The 17,537-nt window shown below is 43.7% G+C and overlaps 1 protein-coding gene across 1 annotated transcript in view; it reads left to right on the top strand.

Moving 5' to 3' along the window:
* Nucleotides 1-17,537, top strand: part of LOC139410282 (LIM domain only 4b) — a 33,649-nt gene that overhangs the window by 13,606 nt on the left and 2,506 nt on the right. The window contains exons 3-4 of the mRNA XM_071155768.1: nucleotides 8,533-8,629; nucleotides 10,069-10,224. Of these exons, the coding sequence (XP_071011869.1) occupies nucleotides 8,533-8,629; nucleotides 10,069-10,224 (253 nt within the window). The remainder of the gene's footprint in view (nucleotides 1-8,532; nucleotides 8,630-10,068; nucleotides 10,225-17,537) is intronic.

Genomic DNA, 17,537 nt, shown 5'->3' with positions numbered 1-17,537 from the left:
TTAACTGACTTGCCTAGTTATATTAAATAAAAAAGTACTGTAATACACTGTACTATACACCATACTATAATACACCATAATATAATACACCATTATATAATACACCATAATATACTATAATACACTATACTATAATACACTACTATAATACACCATTTGATAATACACCATACTATAATACACCATTCTATAATACACCATTCTATAATACACCGTGCTATAACACACTATACTATAATACACTACTATAATACACCATACTATAATACACCATAATATAATACACGTGCTATAATACACTATACTATAATACACGTGCTATAATACACTATACTATAATACACCATACTATAATACACCATACTATAATACACCGTACTATAATACACCATACTATAATACACCGTGCTATAATACACTTTACCATACACTATACTATAATACACTACTATAATACACTACTATAATACACCATTCTATAATACACTACTATAATACAGTACTATAATACACCATAGTATAATACACTACTATAATACACCATAATATAATACACCATACTATAATACACCATACTATAATACACCATAATATAATACACTACTATAATACACCATAATATAATACACCATAATATAATACACCTCACCTTATAATACACTATACACTATACTATAATACACTACTATAATACACCATTCTATAATACATCATACTATAATACACCATAATATAATACACCGTGCTATAATACACTATACTATAATACACCATTATATACTATAATACACTATACACCATAATATAATACGCCGTACTATAATACACCATACTATAATACACCATTCTATAATACACCATAATATAATACACCATACTATAATACACTGTACTATAATACACTATAATACACTATACCATACACTATACTATAATACACTACTATAATACACCATACTATAGAACACCATAATATAATACACTGTACTATAATACACTACTATAATACACCATACTATAGAACACCATAATATAATACACTGTACTATAATACACTACTATAATACACCATACTATAATACACCATACTATAATACACCATACTATAGAACACCATACTTTAATACACCTTTCTATACACCGTAAACATACCTCCAGGGATGATGAGGGCCTGTGTCTCTCCTCTCCCCACCCAGCTCCTCATCAACAAGGATCAAGTCAATGGGTCACTCCATTCATAATGGCACTACAACATAATTTAAATAGAGAGGAAGGGATGGATGGAAAAGAGGACACACTTTGCCACTTGTAATGTAATGAGAGCTAGGTGGTAGAGGGGAGAGGAGCTGAAACACAGGCTACTTCCCAAACAGCACTCTATTCCCTTTATAGTGCACTACTTCTGACCAGAGCACTATAAAGGGAATAGGGTGCCATTGGGACAGATCCCTGCCTGTCTCTGCACTAGACTAGCCTGTGAGATAAGGAAAGGAAAGCAGGTTAGAAAAAAACATCTGACAGTAAGTCCACACAATTAAAGTCTTTAATTAGAGTCCCCCTTCATTTAGCTTTAGTCCTGATGGGTTTTATCTAATGAGATCTGCTCTCAGTCTCCTCTCCTCTCCTCTCCTCTCCTCTCCTCTCCTCTCCTCTCCTCTCCTCTCCTCTCCTCTCCTCTCCTCTCCTCTCCTCTCTTCCTCTCCTCTCATCTCCTCTTCCTCCTCTCTCTCCTCTCCTCTCTAGTCCCTCCTCCCCTCCCCCTCCCCCTCCTCTCCTCCCCTCTTCCTCTCCTCTCCTCCCCTCTTCCTCCTCTCTACTCCCTCTACTCCCTCCTCCCCTCTCCCTCCTCTCTATCCTCTCTCCTCCCTTCTCCCCTCTCCCTCCTCTCCATCCTCTCTACTCCCTCCTCCCCTATCCCTCCTCTCCTCTCCTCCCCTCTCCCTCCTCTCCCTCCTCTCTACTCCCTCCTCTCCATCCTCTCTCCTCCCTCCTCTCTACTCCCTCCTCTCCCTCCTCTCTACTCCCTCCTCTCCCTCCTCTCTACTCCCTCCTCTCCTTCCTCCCTCCTCCCCTCTCCCTCCTCTCCATCCTCTCTACTCCCTCCTCCCCTCTCCCTCCTCTCCTCTCCTCCCCTCTCCCTCCTCTCCCTCCTCTCCCTCCTCTCTACTCCCTCCTCTCCACTCCCTCCTCTCCATCCTCTCTCCTCCCTCCTCTCTACTCCCTCCTCTCCCTCCTCTCTACTCCCTCCTCTCCCTCCTCTCTACTCCCTCCTCTCCTTCCTCCCTCCTCTCTACTTCCAATGACGTGTCCACACATCTAACAAACAAAACATTTAATTAACCAAATTGGCTTTTGAGAGAGTGAGAGAGAGATGGAGAGAGAGAAAGAGAGAGAGAAAAGGGGGGATTATTGTGAAGGCCAGTTTTTTTCTGGGTCTCAGTTTTTTTCTGGGTCTCATCTTGTAATGGATTATTAAATTGCTCTTGCAGTATAAATAATGGAGTTATATCTCTTACTTTTATTAATAAAGCTGATGTGAAAACCGCTCCACATTGATCGTGACGCATGAGTGAAAATGCATCACATTACTTCTAATGGGAGACGTGCCTGACCTGAGATGATACCCATCCACCATCCATCACACAGGAAGACACACCACAAACACTGTGTATAGGGCCAAACGCTGTCACTCTGTAGGGCTGTCAGGGTACATTGCAAATTGCAACCTATCCCCTGTATAGTGCACTACTTATGGCCAGGGCCCATGACACCCTATTCCCCTCAAACTCAAATGTGGACCTCCAAGACAGTTCCAATGCACTTAATTGAATTGTTGTTTTTGTTTTACATTGTTCCCCCTCTAATCAGGGACTGATTTAGATCTGGGATACCAGGTGTGTGCAATTAATTATCAGGTAGAACAGAAAACCATCAGGTTCCGGAACTCGTAAGGTAAGAGTTGGATACCCATGTCCTATTCTCTATGTAAGTACAGTACATTACCCATAGACCTCTTCTCTCCCATAGGGCTCTGGTCAAAAGTAGTGCTGTGTGTATATATAGGGAATAAGGTACCTTTAAGGTACCCGTGTGTCTCTGTCTGTGTAAAATAACCCTCCCAATACAGCTTTCACTAGCTTTACTTAAGTGCTGTGGTGCTATTATTTGTGTGGGTTGGTTTGAGTGAAGAGAGAGAGAGAAATAATTAATTTATCTAGCGTAGCAATCATGTGTCGGCTGGATTTGGACGTCAAATGAACACTGTCCCTTTAATTGAATAGAGACAAGGTAATTAAATGGCACTTTTCTAGTAGAATGTGCTGCTAGGTAAATGTAATAGCTGGTTCTTTAATATCACTTTGAAGTCTGCAGCACTATGACAGCAACAGGAACATGTGAAGTATTAGGAAAAGGGAAAGAACTGGGATTTCAGAAAATTAATTAAATCGCAATTTAGGCAAAACGTTTATCTTGATTTGTCATAACAGAATTAATTCAAGGCCTTCAATTCACCAGGGGCCAGATCTGTTACTCTAAATTAACCAAGTGTAATTGGCTGATCCCCCCCTCCCCCCCACCCCCGTCACCACCTCCCTCCTCTCCCCTACCTCCCCTCTCCTCCCTCCTCCCCTCTCCTCTCAACACCTCCCTCCTCCCAACCTCTCTCACTCTAATACAGCTCTTGTCATTATGTAAAGCCCTGTTTTAAGTATCAATATGGCCTTAGTGCTTTTAAGGTGCTTTGGCTGACGATGTAGAGAGAGGCATTTTTTAATGGACGATGACGCGGAAATCATTGTTGTGGGGTAATTTCACCACCGCTTCAAAAAGCCTCCGCGAGCGGCGGAACGAGGCTCTGCATTTGCCAGACATCCTAACAACACAACAAGCTGCGATGCTATATTTCAAATCACCTGGCACACTCAGTCAGAGCCGAAATCCGGGTGTCTCTCGTAGACACAGTAGACAGCACCAAATGATATTTTAATGAAAGACATAGGGTATCTTGTAGTGTCTCTTATTCAGATCACTTGCGTGGGAGGGGAACAGGGAGGGATATACAAACAAAATCACCACATAGGCCCCCCCCCCCCCCCATGTCATGTGATTGATTGTTCAGGCAAAGGGCTTGAAAAACAACAAAGGAACCCATTGAAAACCTCTGAACCTCTGATTTGGAGGGAAATTAACTGAAAACCAGTCATGTTGCTAAAGAGTCCCCCTTAATTATACTGACCTGGGGCTTCCTCATCCCTTTCTCTCCCCCTGTACTCTCCCCTCATCCCCTTCTCTCCCCCTGTCCTCTCCCGTCATCCCCTTCTCTCCCCCTGTCCTCTCCCGTCATCCCCTCAATCTGTCCTCTCCCATCATCCCCTTCTCTCCCCCTGTCCTCTCCTGTCATCCCCTTCTATCCCCCTGTCCTCTCCCGTCATCCCCTCATCTCCCCCCTGTCCTCTCCCATCATCCCCTCATCTCTCCCGTCATCCCCTTCTCTTCCCTATCCTCTCCCATCCTCTCCCGTCATCCCCTTCTCTCCCGTCATCCCCTCATCTCCCCCTGTCCTCTCCCGTCATCCCCTCATCTCTCCCGTCATCCCCTTCTCCCCCCTGTCCTCTCCCGTCATCCCCTCATCTCTCCCGTCATCCCCTTCTTTCCCCCTGACCTCTCCCGTCATCCCCTTCTCTCCCCCTGTCCTCTCCTGTCATCCTGTCCTCTCCCACTGTCCTCTCCCATCATCCCCTCATCTCCCACTGTCCTCTCCCATCATCCCCTTCTCTCCCCCTGTCCTCTCCCATCATCCCCTCATCTCCCCCTGTCCTCTCCCCTCATCCCCTTCTCTCCCCCTGTCCTCTCCCGTCATCCCCTTCTCTCCCCCTGTCCTCTCCCGTCATCCCCTTCTCTCCCCCTGTCCTCTCCCGTCATCCCCTTCTCTCCCCTGTCCTCTCCCGTCATCCCCTTCTCTCAACCTGTCTTCTCCCATCATCTCCTCATCTCACCCTGTCCTCTCCCCTCATCCCCTTCTCTCACCCTGTCCTCTACCGTCATCCCCTTCTCTCAACCTGTCTTCTCCCATCATCTCCTCATCTCACCCTGTCCTCTCCCCTCATCCCCTTCTCTCCCCCTGTCCTCTCCCGTCATCCCCTTCTCTCCCCTGTCCTCTCCCGTCATCCCCTTCTCTCAACCTGTCTTCTCCCATCATCTCCTCATCTCACCCTGTCCTCTCCCCTCATCCCCTTCTCTCACCCTGTCCTCTCCCATCATCCCCTCATCTCCCCCTGTCCTCTCCCATCATCCCCTCATCTCAACCTGTCCTCTCCCAACTTCATTGAGCAGCACTTTAAATCAAATACTATCAACAGCTATCCCTGCCTGATGATTAACCTAGTTATGTATAGAGGCCCCCAGCGATGGGGAGACGGAATGAAAAGGAAGACTGGATGGAGGGCAGAAAAGTCTTTATTTCCTTTGTTTAAGCCGCCCCTTTAATAGACATGAACGCTGGCTAAATGTTGTTATACTGGGATATATATATAGATGAGAAGAGCTGTGCTGCAGTACACAATGTTTTTCTATGCGTTCAGGGTGAATGAGAGGTGATCGTGTCAAACAAGATGTTAACACACAGTATTGGGCACACAGCTGTAGAAACAAACAGAACAAAGTGTGATTTTCATGACTGATGCATTCCTGTTTCTATCTCACCGAGTGTTTGTGGACCACCTCTGCACTTTTCTTACATCCAATCAAATATGACCATTTTATATGACTTGGGAGTGTTTTATGTGTTGTGTATGGTTTTGACAACAGCACTTCCTGTTGGTGAAATGTCTCCCTGTAAGATTTACAGTATCCCACATTTTTTTTAAACATTTATTGTGTTTTGTCTATACACAAACCTAATGACTCACTTCTGGAATTGAACAGCGTAGATAATATAAGAGATAACATTGTGATGCTTTTCTGTGGTGTTAAAACAAAGACATCCCTCTCCTCTTCCCACACACACACACACACACACACACAAAGCTAAGGCCCTGAAATGGCGGCAGTGTTGTCACAACAGTCGTCCAGCTAATTCCTTCTTTGAAATGGAGTTTTGATTGAGCCCTTTCAATCGATGCCAAGACAAAATGTGTTTCTTCAGCTTCCTATTGAAAGGCATTTTTAGTGGTTCCCTTTCCAATGAAGTCTCTGTCACTCTATGTCAATACATTTAACAACACCAGTCAGTCAGAGAGAGGACAACTGAACCAGGTTTGTGACCAGGCTATCTCTCCTACAGTACTTGGTGTCATTTGTCCACTATTTAATTAATTTGTTTGTTGGCAAAATAGGCACAGACTCCTACAAGAATATTGCTCAGAATATTAATAATGAATAACACCATTCATCTCATTTAATTTTAGAATCAGTTTAGGAGTTCAAGAATAAACAATCACAAATATATTCCTCATCTGCGATTTAGGCTGAACATCTTAATCTTCGGATCCACATACACGAATGTTAACCACTCTCTCTATCCCTCTCTCTCTCTCTCTCTCTCTATCCTCCCTCCCTCCCTCCCCTCCCCCCTCTCTCCCCTCCCCTCCCCTCCCTCCCTCTCCTCCCTCTTCCCCCCCCCCTCTCTCTCTCCTGAGCATGTCAGATGCTGTGGTCTTATTTGATTGCATAAGTGCAGTGATAGAGCAAACACCCGGTGAGATATGATGACAAATGGGGCCAGATCCCAGTAAATTACTTTCTGCTCAAATCGAAATTTCATTCAGTTTGTTGCTCGGCGAGATGAAGTAATCTAAATTGTGGACTCAGAAGGCAGATAGAAGGGAAGTTGGAGCAAGCATTTCATTATCAAGAGAGGGAGAGAGAGATGAGATGAGAAGAGAGAGAGAGAAGGAGCAAGAGAGAGAGGGAGAGAGAGAGAGAGAGGAGCGAGAGAGAGAGAGAGAGGAGCGAGAGGGAGAGAGAGAGAGAGAGAGAGAGGAGCGAGAGAGAGAGAGGAGCGAGACAGGGAGAGAGAGAGAGAGAGCAAGAGAGGGAGAGAGAGAGAGAGAGAGAGGGAGAGAGAGAGAGGAGCGAGAGGGAGAGAGAGAGAGAGAGAGAGAGAGAGGAGCGAGAGAGGGAGAGGGAAAGAGAGTGACAGACAGGGAGAGAGAGAGAGAGAGAGAGAGAGAGAGAGAGAGAAGAGAGTGGCGAGGTTAGGGACGAAAGAGATGAGCAGAAGCAAATACAAAGTGTTGACACTATGATTGAAAAGGTTAACCCATGCACATTATATATCAACCCCAGTAGCTGCAGGTTTCTAATGGAAACTCGGCTACTGACAGAGCATTCTACCCAAGTCCTAATGGCAAAAGCACTATGTCTCCGCCTAGATGTACAATCAAATCCTCTTAGGCCCTGATTGCTTATGTTCCTAGTTATTATCAGGAAGCAAGAAAAATGCCCTGCGAAAGGTAATACATAGTTACAGTCGCTAGAAGCTTTTGGAGAGCAGGCGGGCAGAGTAGCAGGAGGTTTTATTTGGTTTCCTAGTATTCCTATGTTTTTTTTATTACATAAATATCAATGTTGTTGGGTGTGTGTGTCCTTCATTGCCTTTTCCATGAGGCTTGAAGTCATTTAAATCCTGGCATAGTGGGGAATAAATATCACACAGGAAAACATATCAGAAATCTGAATAGATTTTTGCAACATGGTACTCTGTTAATATCTACATCAGATTACAGCAAAAACATTATTTTTATGATTATTGCATTTTATATGGGAGCTTTACACTGCTTCCTTTAAATTCTCCCCAGTTCAGTAGGGCCTTCCATCTATGGAGTAAAATGGATTTGAATTTACAGGTGAATGTACAGGTGAATTTACAGGTGAATGTACAGGTGAATTTACAGGTGAATGTACAGGTGAATTTACAGGTGAATGTACAGGTGAATTTACAGGTGAATTTACAGGTGAATGTACAGGTGAATTTACAGGTGAATTTACAGGTGAATTTACAGGTGAATTTACAGGTGAATGTACAGGTGAATTTACAGGTGAATTTACAGGTGAATTTACAGGTGAATTTACAGGTGAATGTACAGGTGAATTTACAGGTGAATGTACAGGTGAATTTACAGGTGAATGTACAGGTGAATTTACAGGTGAATTTACAGGTGAATGTACAGGTGAATTTACAGGTGAATTTACAGGTGAATGTACAGGTGAATTTACAGGTGAATTTACAGGTGAATTTACAGGTGAATTTACAGGTGAATGTACAGGTGAATTTACAGGTGAATGTACAGGTGAATGTACAGGTGAATTTACAGGTGAATGTACAGGTGAATTTACAGGTGAATTTACAGGTGAATGTACAGGTGAATTTACAGGTGAATGTACAGGTGAATGTACAGGTGAATTTACAGTTGAATTTACAGATTAATTTACAGGGAATGTACAGGTGAATGTACAGGTGAATGTACACATGAATTTACAGGTAAACATGATGTTAATGGTTGTATTTCTGTGTCTTCTCTCCTCCTCTAGGTTATTTGGGAACAGTGGGGCATGCAGTGCTTGTGGCCAGTCCATTCCAGCCAGTGAACTGGTCATGAGGGCACAAGGCAATGTGTACCATCTCAAGGTGAGCCCTCTCTCTGACCTCTAACCTCTGACCTCCTTTAACACCTAACCTAGGTCATGTTCTTTAGGACATGCAAAACATTTTAAAGCATTATGCAACAGGGGAAAACAAGAAAAAAATAGATCATATCTTATTGGAGAAATCCACACACAGTGTCTTTGATGTCTAATGACCCCTGACCTCCGACCTCAGATAAACCTGATAGAAATCCCACAGCAGTAAAATGTACCCACTATCAGCTTTAGCGTTTTAAATCTGTAAACCTACTTCTAGTCACTTGGTAATAGGTAACTTTAGGGGCTTATTCATAAGTGAACCATTTGTGTAAGCCTACTAGGTTAGGGTTGTATAAGAGAGCCCATAGGGATGTGTTTTAAAACATTTTAGAAGCTTTTTATCACATGGCCTTTAGTTGTGTTGCACGACCACCGTTTTGGTTAGTTAAGACACCCTTTCGTGAATTAATCATCATGAGTTATTTATAGATATAAAGTGGAATGAGCTTTACTATAATTACTTTCCCTTGTACATTAGGTTAAATTGCTGTGTGTGTGTGTGTGTGTGTGTGTGTGTGTGTTAGCATGTGCTTAGTTGCTAATGTTTTTATGCATTGGTGTGTGTGTGTGTTAGCATGTTTTATGCATTGGTGTGTGTGTGTGTGTGTGTTAGCATGTTTTTATGCATTGGTGTGTGTGTGTGTGTTAGCATGTTTTTATACATTGGTGTGTGTGTGTGTGTGTGTGTGTTAGCATGTTTTTATGCATTGGTGTGTGTGTGTGTGTGTTAGCATGTGCTTAGTTGCTAATGTTTTTATGCATTGGTGTGTGCATGTGCAGGCTTGACCGTATTGCTTGGTTGGTGGTAGGGATTGAGTGGAGGTGTGCAGTTTGTGATGGATTCTCTCTCTCTGTCTCTGTTTCTCTCTGTTTCTCTCTGTGTCTCTCTCTCTCTGTGTCTCTCTCTCTCTGTGTCTCTCTGTGTCTCTCTGTCTCTGTGTCTCTCTCTCTGTGTGTCTCTCTGTGTGTCTCTCTGTCTCTGTGTCTCTCTCTCTCTGTGTCTCTCTCTCTCTCTCTGTCTCTCTCTGTGTCTCTCTGTCTATGTGTCTCTCTCTCTCTGTGTCTCTCTGTGTCTCTCTGTCTCTGTGTCTCTCTCTCTGTCTCTCTCTCGCTGTGTCTCTCTCTCTCTGTTTCTCTCTGTGTCTCTCTCTCTATGTGTCTCTCTCTCTCTGTGTCTCTCTGTCTCTCTGTCTCTCTCTGTCTCTCTCTGTCTCTCTGTCTCTCTATCTCTGTCTCTGTCTCTCTCTGTCTCTCTCTCTCTCTCTGTCTCTCTCTGTCTCTCTCTGTCTCTCTCGCTATAAGCACAGTGTTTTCACGTTCTTTCTCTCTCTCACCCTCTCACACTGTTTAAAATTCTCTCTCTCTTTTTCTCTCTCCCCGTAGTGTTTCACGTGTTCTACCTGCCGGAACCGGCTGGTCCCAGGGGACAGGTTCCACTACATCAACGGCAGTCTGTTCTGTGAACACGACAGACCCACAGCACTCATCAATGGACATTTGAGTTCACTGCAGACAAACCCACTACTGCCCGACCAGAAGGTATGTACTGTCGGAAACACACTACGTACCTAACCTAGTCCTTTGTCTGATAGCGATGTATACAGTTATGTATCGGGATTTATTATTGTATTTTTGACAATATTGCTATGTTATGTTTGAGCTAGTCCTGCGCCAAAACTCAGCTATTTGTCCATCAAATCAAATCAAACTTTATTCGTCACATGCCGAAAACAACAAGTGTAGACTTTACAGTGAAATGCTCACTTACAATCCCTTAATCAACAGTGCAGTTCAAGAAGAGTTAAGAAAATATTTACCAAATAAACTAAAGTAAAAAAAAATATTGAAAAGTAAGACAATAACGAGGCAATATACAGGGTGTACCGGTACCGAGTCAGTGTGCGGGGGGGGTACAGGTTAGAGGTCATTTGTACATATAGGTAGGGGTGAAGTGACTGAGCATCTTCCAACATGTTTTCAGCATTTTTATTTCCATGACTGATCATTTGGTGCAAGCAATTACCTTCAGAAGTCACATAATTAGTTAAATAAAGTCCACCTGTGTGCAATCTAAGTGTCACATGATCTGTCACATGATCTCAGTATATATACACCTGCTCTGAAAGGCCCAAGAGTCTGCAACACCACTAAGCAAGGGGCACCACCGAGCAAGCGGCACCATGAAGACCAAGGAGCTCTCCAAACAGGTCAGGGACAAAGTTGTGGAGGAGTACAGATCATGGTTGGGTTATAAAAAAATATCCAAAACTTTGAACACCCCACAGAGCACCATTAGATCCATTATTAAAAAATGGAAAGAATATGGCTTCACAACAAACCTGTCAAGAGAGGGCCACCCACCAAAACTCACAGACCAGGAAAGGAGGGCATTAATCAGAGAGGCAACAAAGAGACCAAAGATAACCCTGCTGCAAAGCTCCACAGCGGAGATTGGAGTATCTGTCCATAGGACCACTTTAAGCCATACACTCCACAGAGCTGGGCTTTACAGAAGAGTGGCCATGTTTTTCATCGGCAGGAACTGAGAAACTGGTCAGAATTGAAGGAATGATGGATGGCGCTAAATACAGGGAAATTATTGTGGGAAACCTGTTTCAGTCTTCCAGAGATTTGAGACTGGGGCGGAGGTTCACCTTCCAGCAGGAAAATGACCCTAAGCATACTGCTAAAGCAACACTCAAGGGGAAACATTTAAATGTCTTGGAATGACCTAGTCAAAGCCCAGACCTCAATCCAATTGAGAATCTGTGGTATGACTTAAAGACTGCTGTTCACCAGCAGGACCCATCAAAATTGAAGGAGCTGAAGTAGTTTTGCCTTGAGGAATGGGCAAAAATCCCAGTGGCTAGATATGCCAAGCTTATAGAGATGTACCCCAAGAGACCTGCAGCTGTAATTGCTGCAAAAGGTGGCTCTACAAAGTATTGACTTTTTTTGTCTTATTTCTTGCTTTTTTCACAATGAAAAATATTTAGCATCTTCTAAGTATGTTGTGTAAATCAAATGATACAAACCACGATTTTTTAACATTTTAATTCCAGGTTGTAAGGCAACAAAATGCCAAAGTGGTGAATACTTTCACAAGCCACTGTATTGCGCTACACTGTACATGTAGAATTGTGAGAATCACAACTAAGTATCAGCACCTAAGTATGTTGGTAATTTGGTATGGTGATAATATGGTATGGTGAGGTCCCTCAGTATGGTGATAATATGGTGAGGTGATAATATGGTATGGTGAGGTCCTTCAGTTTGGTGGTAATATGGTATGGTGAGGTCCCTCAGTATGGTGGTAAAATGGTGAGGTCCCTCAGTTTGGTGGTAATATGGTGAGGTGATAATATGGTATGGTGAGGTCCTTCAGTTTGGTGGTAATATGGTATGGTGGTAATATGGTATGGTGAGGTCCCTCAGTTTGGGGATAATATGGTATGGTGATAATATGGTATGGTGATAATATGGTATGGTGAGGTCCCTCAGTATGGTGATAATATGTTATGGTGGTAATATGGTATGGTGAGGTCCCTCAGTATGGTGATAATATGGTGAGGTCCCTCAGTTTGGTGGTAATATGGTATGGTGGTAATATGGTATGGTGAGGTCCCTCAGTATGGTGATAATATGGTGAGGTCCTTCAGTTTGGTGGTAATATGGTATGGTGGTAATATGGTATGGTGATAATATGGTATGGTGGTAATATGGTATGGTGAGGTCCCTCAGTTTGGGGATAATATGGTATGGTGATAATATGGTATGGTGGTAATATGGTATGGTGATAATATGGTATGGTGGTAATATGGTATGGTGAGGTCTCTCAGTATGGTGGTAATATGGTATGGTGAGGTCTCTCAGTATTGTGGTAATATGGTGAGGTCCCTCAGTTTGGTGGTAATATGGTATGGTGAGGTCTCTCAGTATGGTGGTAATATGGTGAGGTCTCTCAGTATGGTGGTAATATGGTGAGGTCCCTCAGTATGGTGATAATATGGTATGGTGAGGTCTCTCAGTATGGCGGTAATATGGTATGGTGAGGTCTCTCAGTATGGTGGTAATATGGTGAGGTCCCTCAGTATGGTGATAATATGGTATGGTGAGGTCTCTCAGTATGGCGGTAATATGGTATGGTGAGGTCTCTCAGTATGGTGGTAATATGGTGAGGTCCCTCAGTTTGGTGGTAATATGGTATGCTAGCTAGCTAATACATGACTGTGTTTGTAGCTTGAGCACTGGAGGTCGTTGGCCAGTTGTTCTCAAACTGGGATGCCACTTGTCACTCCTGTAGCCTGAGAGAAAGACTGTAACATGTTGACCTAAAGGTCTTCGTCAGGCTTGAAACCTACCTAACGTAACCCTCTGTCTGTCAGCCAATGAATGACAACTAGCTTGAACACTGGTTGTAGCTTGTAGCTTTCCTCATCTTTTGTTTTTTTTGTGTTTACTGAAACAAAAATCAAAACTCAGCACCTTTTATTTTCACAAGATATAAAAGATAATATTAGAAAACTTTCACATGAAATAACAACGACATCATGAACCAGGGAGTTTTTTTTAGTTTGTTTTGTTGTTAAAAAAAACACGGCTCTTCTAGTTACTTCCTGTATCCACACAGGTTACCTGTAGCTGTCAGGGATTGGGCCAGACGAGGAAAAGTGCAGTGTCATTGAATCGGGAGCGAATTTGTTACAGTGACTATCATCCCCTTCAAAGAATATGACATTCTATGCCAAGCCAGACACCAGGAAACAAGGGCTGCAGGCAGCTATAAAAACCAGCTATAAAAAATTATTTCCCACAACCTTTTTCATACTTATGATTATGTATTGAGGACATTGATTAATTTACTCTTTACTGAAAGCAGCGCTGCAACAGATATTACATCTTATTGACCGAATATGAATTTTAATTTTGGATGGGGGGGGGGCGATAGATTTTTCCATCATTCGGTTGGTTTTCCATCATTATTCTGCTTTTCCATCATGATGAGTGGCAGTAGGGCCTGAGTCGATTTGTTACATCCAGTACCAGGTCTGAGACGTGACGGTGCAGGCCCGCGGGTTCATCACGGATCTCATGCTGTTTCGTCGATGACGAAAATATACTTTTTTTTTTTTTTTTTTGAAACGAAATGATAAAAAGGTTCAACACATGCTTAGAACAAGTTATAGAGCTTTAAATGCCATAGTGATGAGTAAAACGGTTTTTGTAACATTCTATATGAATAATCGCCGTTTCATAAAATGCACTATAACACAAAACATAACGTTATAAATGAACTTCTGATGAATTATGAACAGGCCAGTCATAGAGATGCTACCGAAGTTCCAGCTATTAGTTCTGCTATTTGGGGCTTGTCCTGGTTTAGGGTTTTTATCCCCCCCCCCCCCCACCCCCCCTCCCCTCCAGCTGAAGCAATGTCAGCCAGACCACCCATTTACTCTACAAACATAATAACATTAGTTTAATGTTATATAATGACGTTAGTATAACATTAGTTTATTCCCCTCTTTCTGTCTGTCGTGCCAGTAGGTTTGCTCATATCGTTGGGTCATAACACAGTTTTATTAGTGCTTCATCTGGGTGTATCAGAGGACATTTTGTGTGTGTGTGGGTCCGTCCCGTTGCGTGAGTTGACTGCATGCGTCCCTTTGTTCGTAGTGTGTGTGTGTGTGTGTGTGTGTGTGTGTGTTTGTGTTCAGTAAGGGGAGGAGCTGTGCTCTGTGAACATCTGAGTCTTACTGAAAGAGAGGAGTGATATTGTTGGGAGTAGGACCATACATTTATTACCTTGAGTGGAGCTGCGAGGGAGCTCCCTCCCTCCATTAAGCCCTCCTCCTCTCCCTCCTCTCTCTCCTCTCCCTCCCTCCTCTCCCTCCTCTCCCTCCTCTCTCTCCCCCTCCTCTCCCTCCTCTCTCTCCTCTCCCTCCTCTCCCTCCTCTCCCTCCTCTCTCTCCCCCTCCTCTCCCTCTCCCTCCTCCTCTCCCTCCTCTCCCTCCTCTCCTCTCCTCTACCTCCTCTCCCTCCTCTCCTCTCCCTCCTCTCCCTCCTCTCCTCTCCCTCCTCCTCTCCCTCCTCCTCTCCCTCGTCTCCTCTCCTCTCCTCCTCCCCTCCTCTCCTCTCCCACCTCCTCTCTCTCCTCTCCCTCCTCTCCCTCCTCTCCCTCCTCTCTCTCCCCCTCCTCTCCTCTCCCTCTCCCTCCTCCTCTCCTCCTCTCCCTCCTCTCCTCTCCCTCCTCTCCCTCCTCTCCCTCCTCTCCTCTCCCTCCTCTCCCTCCTCCCCTCCTCTCCCTCCTCTCCTCCTCTCCTCTCTCTCCCTCTCTCCCTCCTCCTCTCCTCTCCTCTCCCCCTCCTCTCCTCTCCCTCCTCCCTCTCCCTCCTCTCCTCTCCCTCCTCTCCCTCTCCTCTCCTCTCCCTCCTCTCTCTCCCCCTCCTCTCCTCCTCTCCTCTCCCTCCTCTCCTCTCCCTCCTCTCCCTCCTCTCCTCTCCCTCCTCTCCTCTCCCTCCTCCTCTCCCTCCTCTCCTCCTCTCTCTCCTCTCCTCTCCTCTCTCCTCCTCCTCTCCTCTCCCTCCTCTCCCTCCTCTCCCTCCTCTCCCTCTCCTCTCCCTCCTCTCCCTCCTCTCTCTCCCTCCCTCCTCTCCCTCTCCCTCCTCCTCTCCCTCCTCTCTCTCCTCTCCCTCCATCACCAGGCCTTTTAGGGCCTAGTCACTTTTTTAAATTTTCTTTTTTTTATTTATTTACAAATCAGCACTAAGAGCAGCTCACATTCAAATTGAAAGCCTTTGCATTATCTGGCTTAATTTTAAATGTCTGTTTAAGCCTCACGCTCACCCCTCCACCACCACGTCTCTCTCACCACGCAGGCTGCAGTAAATATGAGGACTCATTGTTTATTGATGCTTCAACATCAATTGCAGTGAAACCAGCTGAATTATTAATGCTAAAATGCAATCTGAATATTGGCTCCGGTGCTTTAATTATAGGAGCGAGAGAGAGAATTATTAAACACACACACACACACACACACACTTAAAATTATCTTGCTGAGGAGGCACTTTATTGAATGTATATTATTTTCCCGTATTGGGATGGATCCAGGATGCATTCAGGAGAATATTATGTTCCCGTATTGGGATGGATCCAGGATGCATTCAGGAGAATATTATGTTCCCGTATTGGGATGGATCCAGGATGCATTCAGGAGAATATTATTTTCCCGTATTGGGATGGATCCATGACGCATTCAGGAGAATATTATTTTCCCTTATTAGGATGCATTCAGGAGTATAGGACCCCTGTGTGTGGCCTTCCTCCTCCTATTCAGTTTTAAAGAACAGTACTTTAGCAAACACAGAGTGGTTGTAACACTTCCAGCAGTCTCAACAGCACAAAACATTGTGTGATTTTTCTCGGTGACATAATTGGTGTTGTCGGTGGCGACGGCAACACGGTAGTGTCGGTGGCGGCAGCGCAGGACATTTGATGCTCATTTATTAAGTAGCTTCCCGGCTTCACCCTAATCACTTTGTTCAGGACAGACAAATAACCTTTCTTTCTCATCCAGTGCCTGAACTCTGGGGAACCAGACCGTCCCAGTCAGCTACAGCACTCTAATTAGCCCCAAAGTGGGGCTTCGCAATTACTAATAGACTAAAGCCTTCTCAGTGGTTGCAGCGAATTGAAGAACAGGGGATGTAAATTGCCCCCTAGAATCTTAAAAACAAAAAAAGAGAAAAGTTCTGACTGTTCTGACAGCAGAACAGAATAGAATGGTTCCTCAGACACATTCTAATTGTCTTTGTTCCTCTGTATTTTTCTACTTCACAAATAACTTTGTCAATACCCTTGGGATTGTGTTTGTTAGAGCATTGTTATAGTTATAAGAAAACATACTCACTTTATAAATGTGCTTTAAAGTTAATGCGGAGGAAAAAGGGCAGCAGATGGCTCACAAAGCCTCACTGATCAATAAATGAAGTGCAGGCTTTAAAAGGAGCTGACAAAAAGTGAGTAGAATCTTCATAAGACAGACACAAGAAATATATAGAGGCCATTTTGAAACATTGATTCTGTATGACTGAGAAGGAGGAGGCTAAGGGAATGGCAAATAAGAATGTGAGATTGGCAAACATACGGTGAATTGAGAAATCACGTAACTAAGCTAAACAAAAAAGAAGAAGAAACTGTACTACGGAACAAAGATAAATTATATAAAGAATGATAGTAATAAAGCTCTGGAATACATTAAATGAAAGTCTAGGTAGAAAAGCTAACTCGGCTCCATCCTTCTTTGAGGCTGATGGCTTGTTCATAACAAAACCCTTTGATATTGCCAACCACTTTAATAACTTTTTTTGTAGACATGATTAGCAAACAGGAATGACATGCAAACAATTGATATCATTGATATCATTGATCATAACATATTGCTTGAAAATATAGCATCCTCTGCCTTATCATGGATGGACAGTTACATAGCTAATAGAACACAGAGGGTTTTCTTTAATGGAAGCCTCTCAAATGCAAATTTGGTTAAGTGTGGTGTACCGCAGGGCAGCCGGCTTGGACCATTAATGTTTTCTGTGTTTACTAACGACCTTCCACTGACCTTGAATCAAGCCTCTGTGTCCATGTATGCTGATAACTCAGCAGTATACACGTCAGCTACAACAGTAAAATAAGTAGCTGACACCCTTGACATAGAGCTCCAGTCAATTTTAGAATGGGTAACTAGCTATAGGCTGGTGCTAAATATCTCAAAACTAAAAGCATATTTCTTGGGACAAATCACTCGCTCAACCCTAAATGGATCTATTATGGATCATATGGATCTATTA

This window comes from Oncorhynchus clarkii, chromosome 5 (assembly GCF_045791955.1).
Source record: "Oncorhynchus clarkii lewisi isolate Uvic-CL-2024 chromosome 5, UVic_Ocla_1.0, whole genome shotgun sequence".
Lineage (NCBI taxonomy): Eukaryota > Metazoa > Chordata > Actinopteri > Salmoniformes > Salmonidae > Oncorhynchus > Oncorhynchus clarkii.
This window is presented reverse-complemented; position numbering and strand designations above follow the sequence as displayed.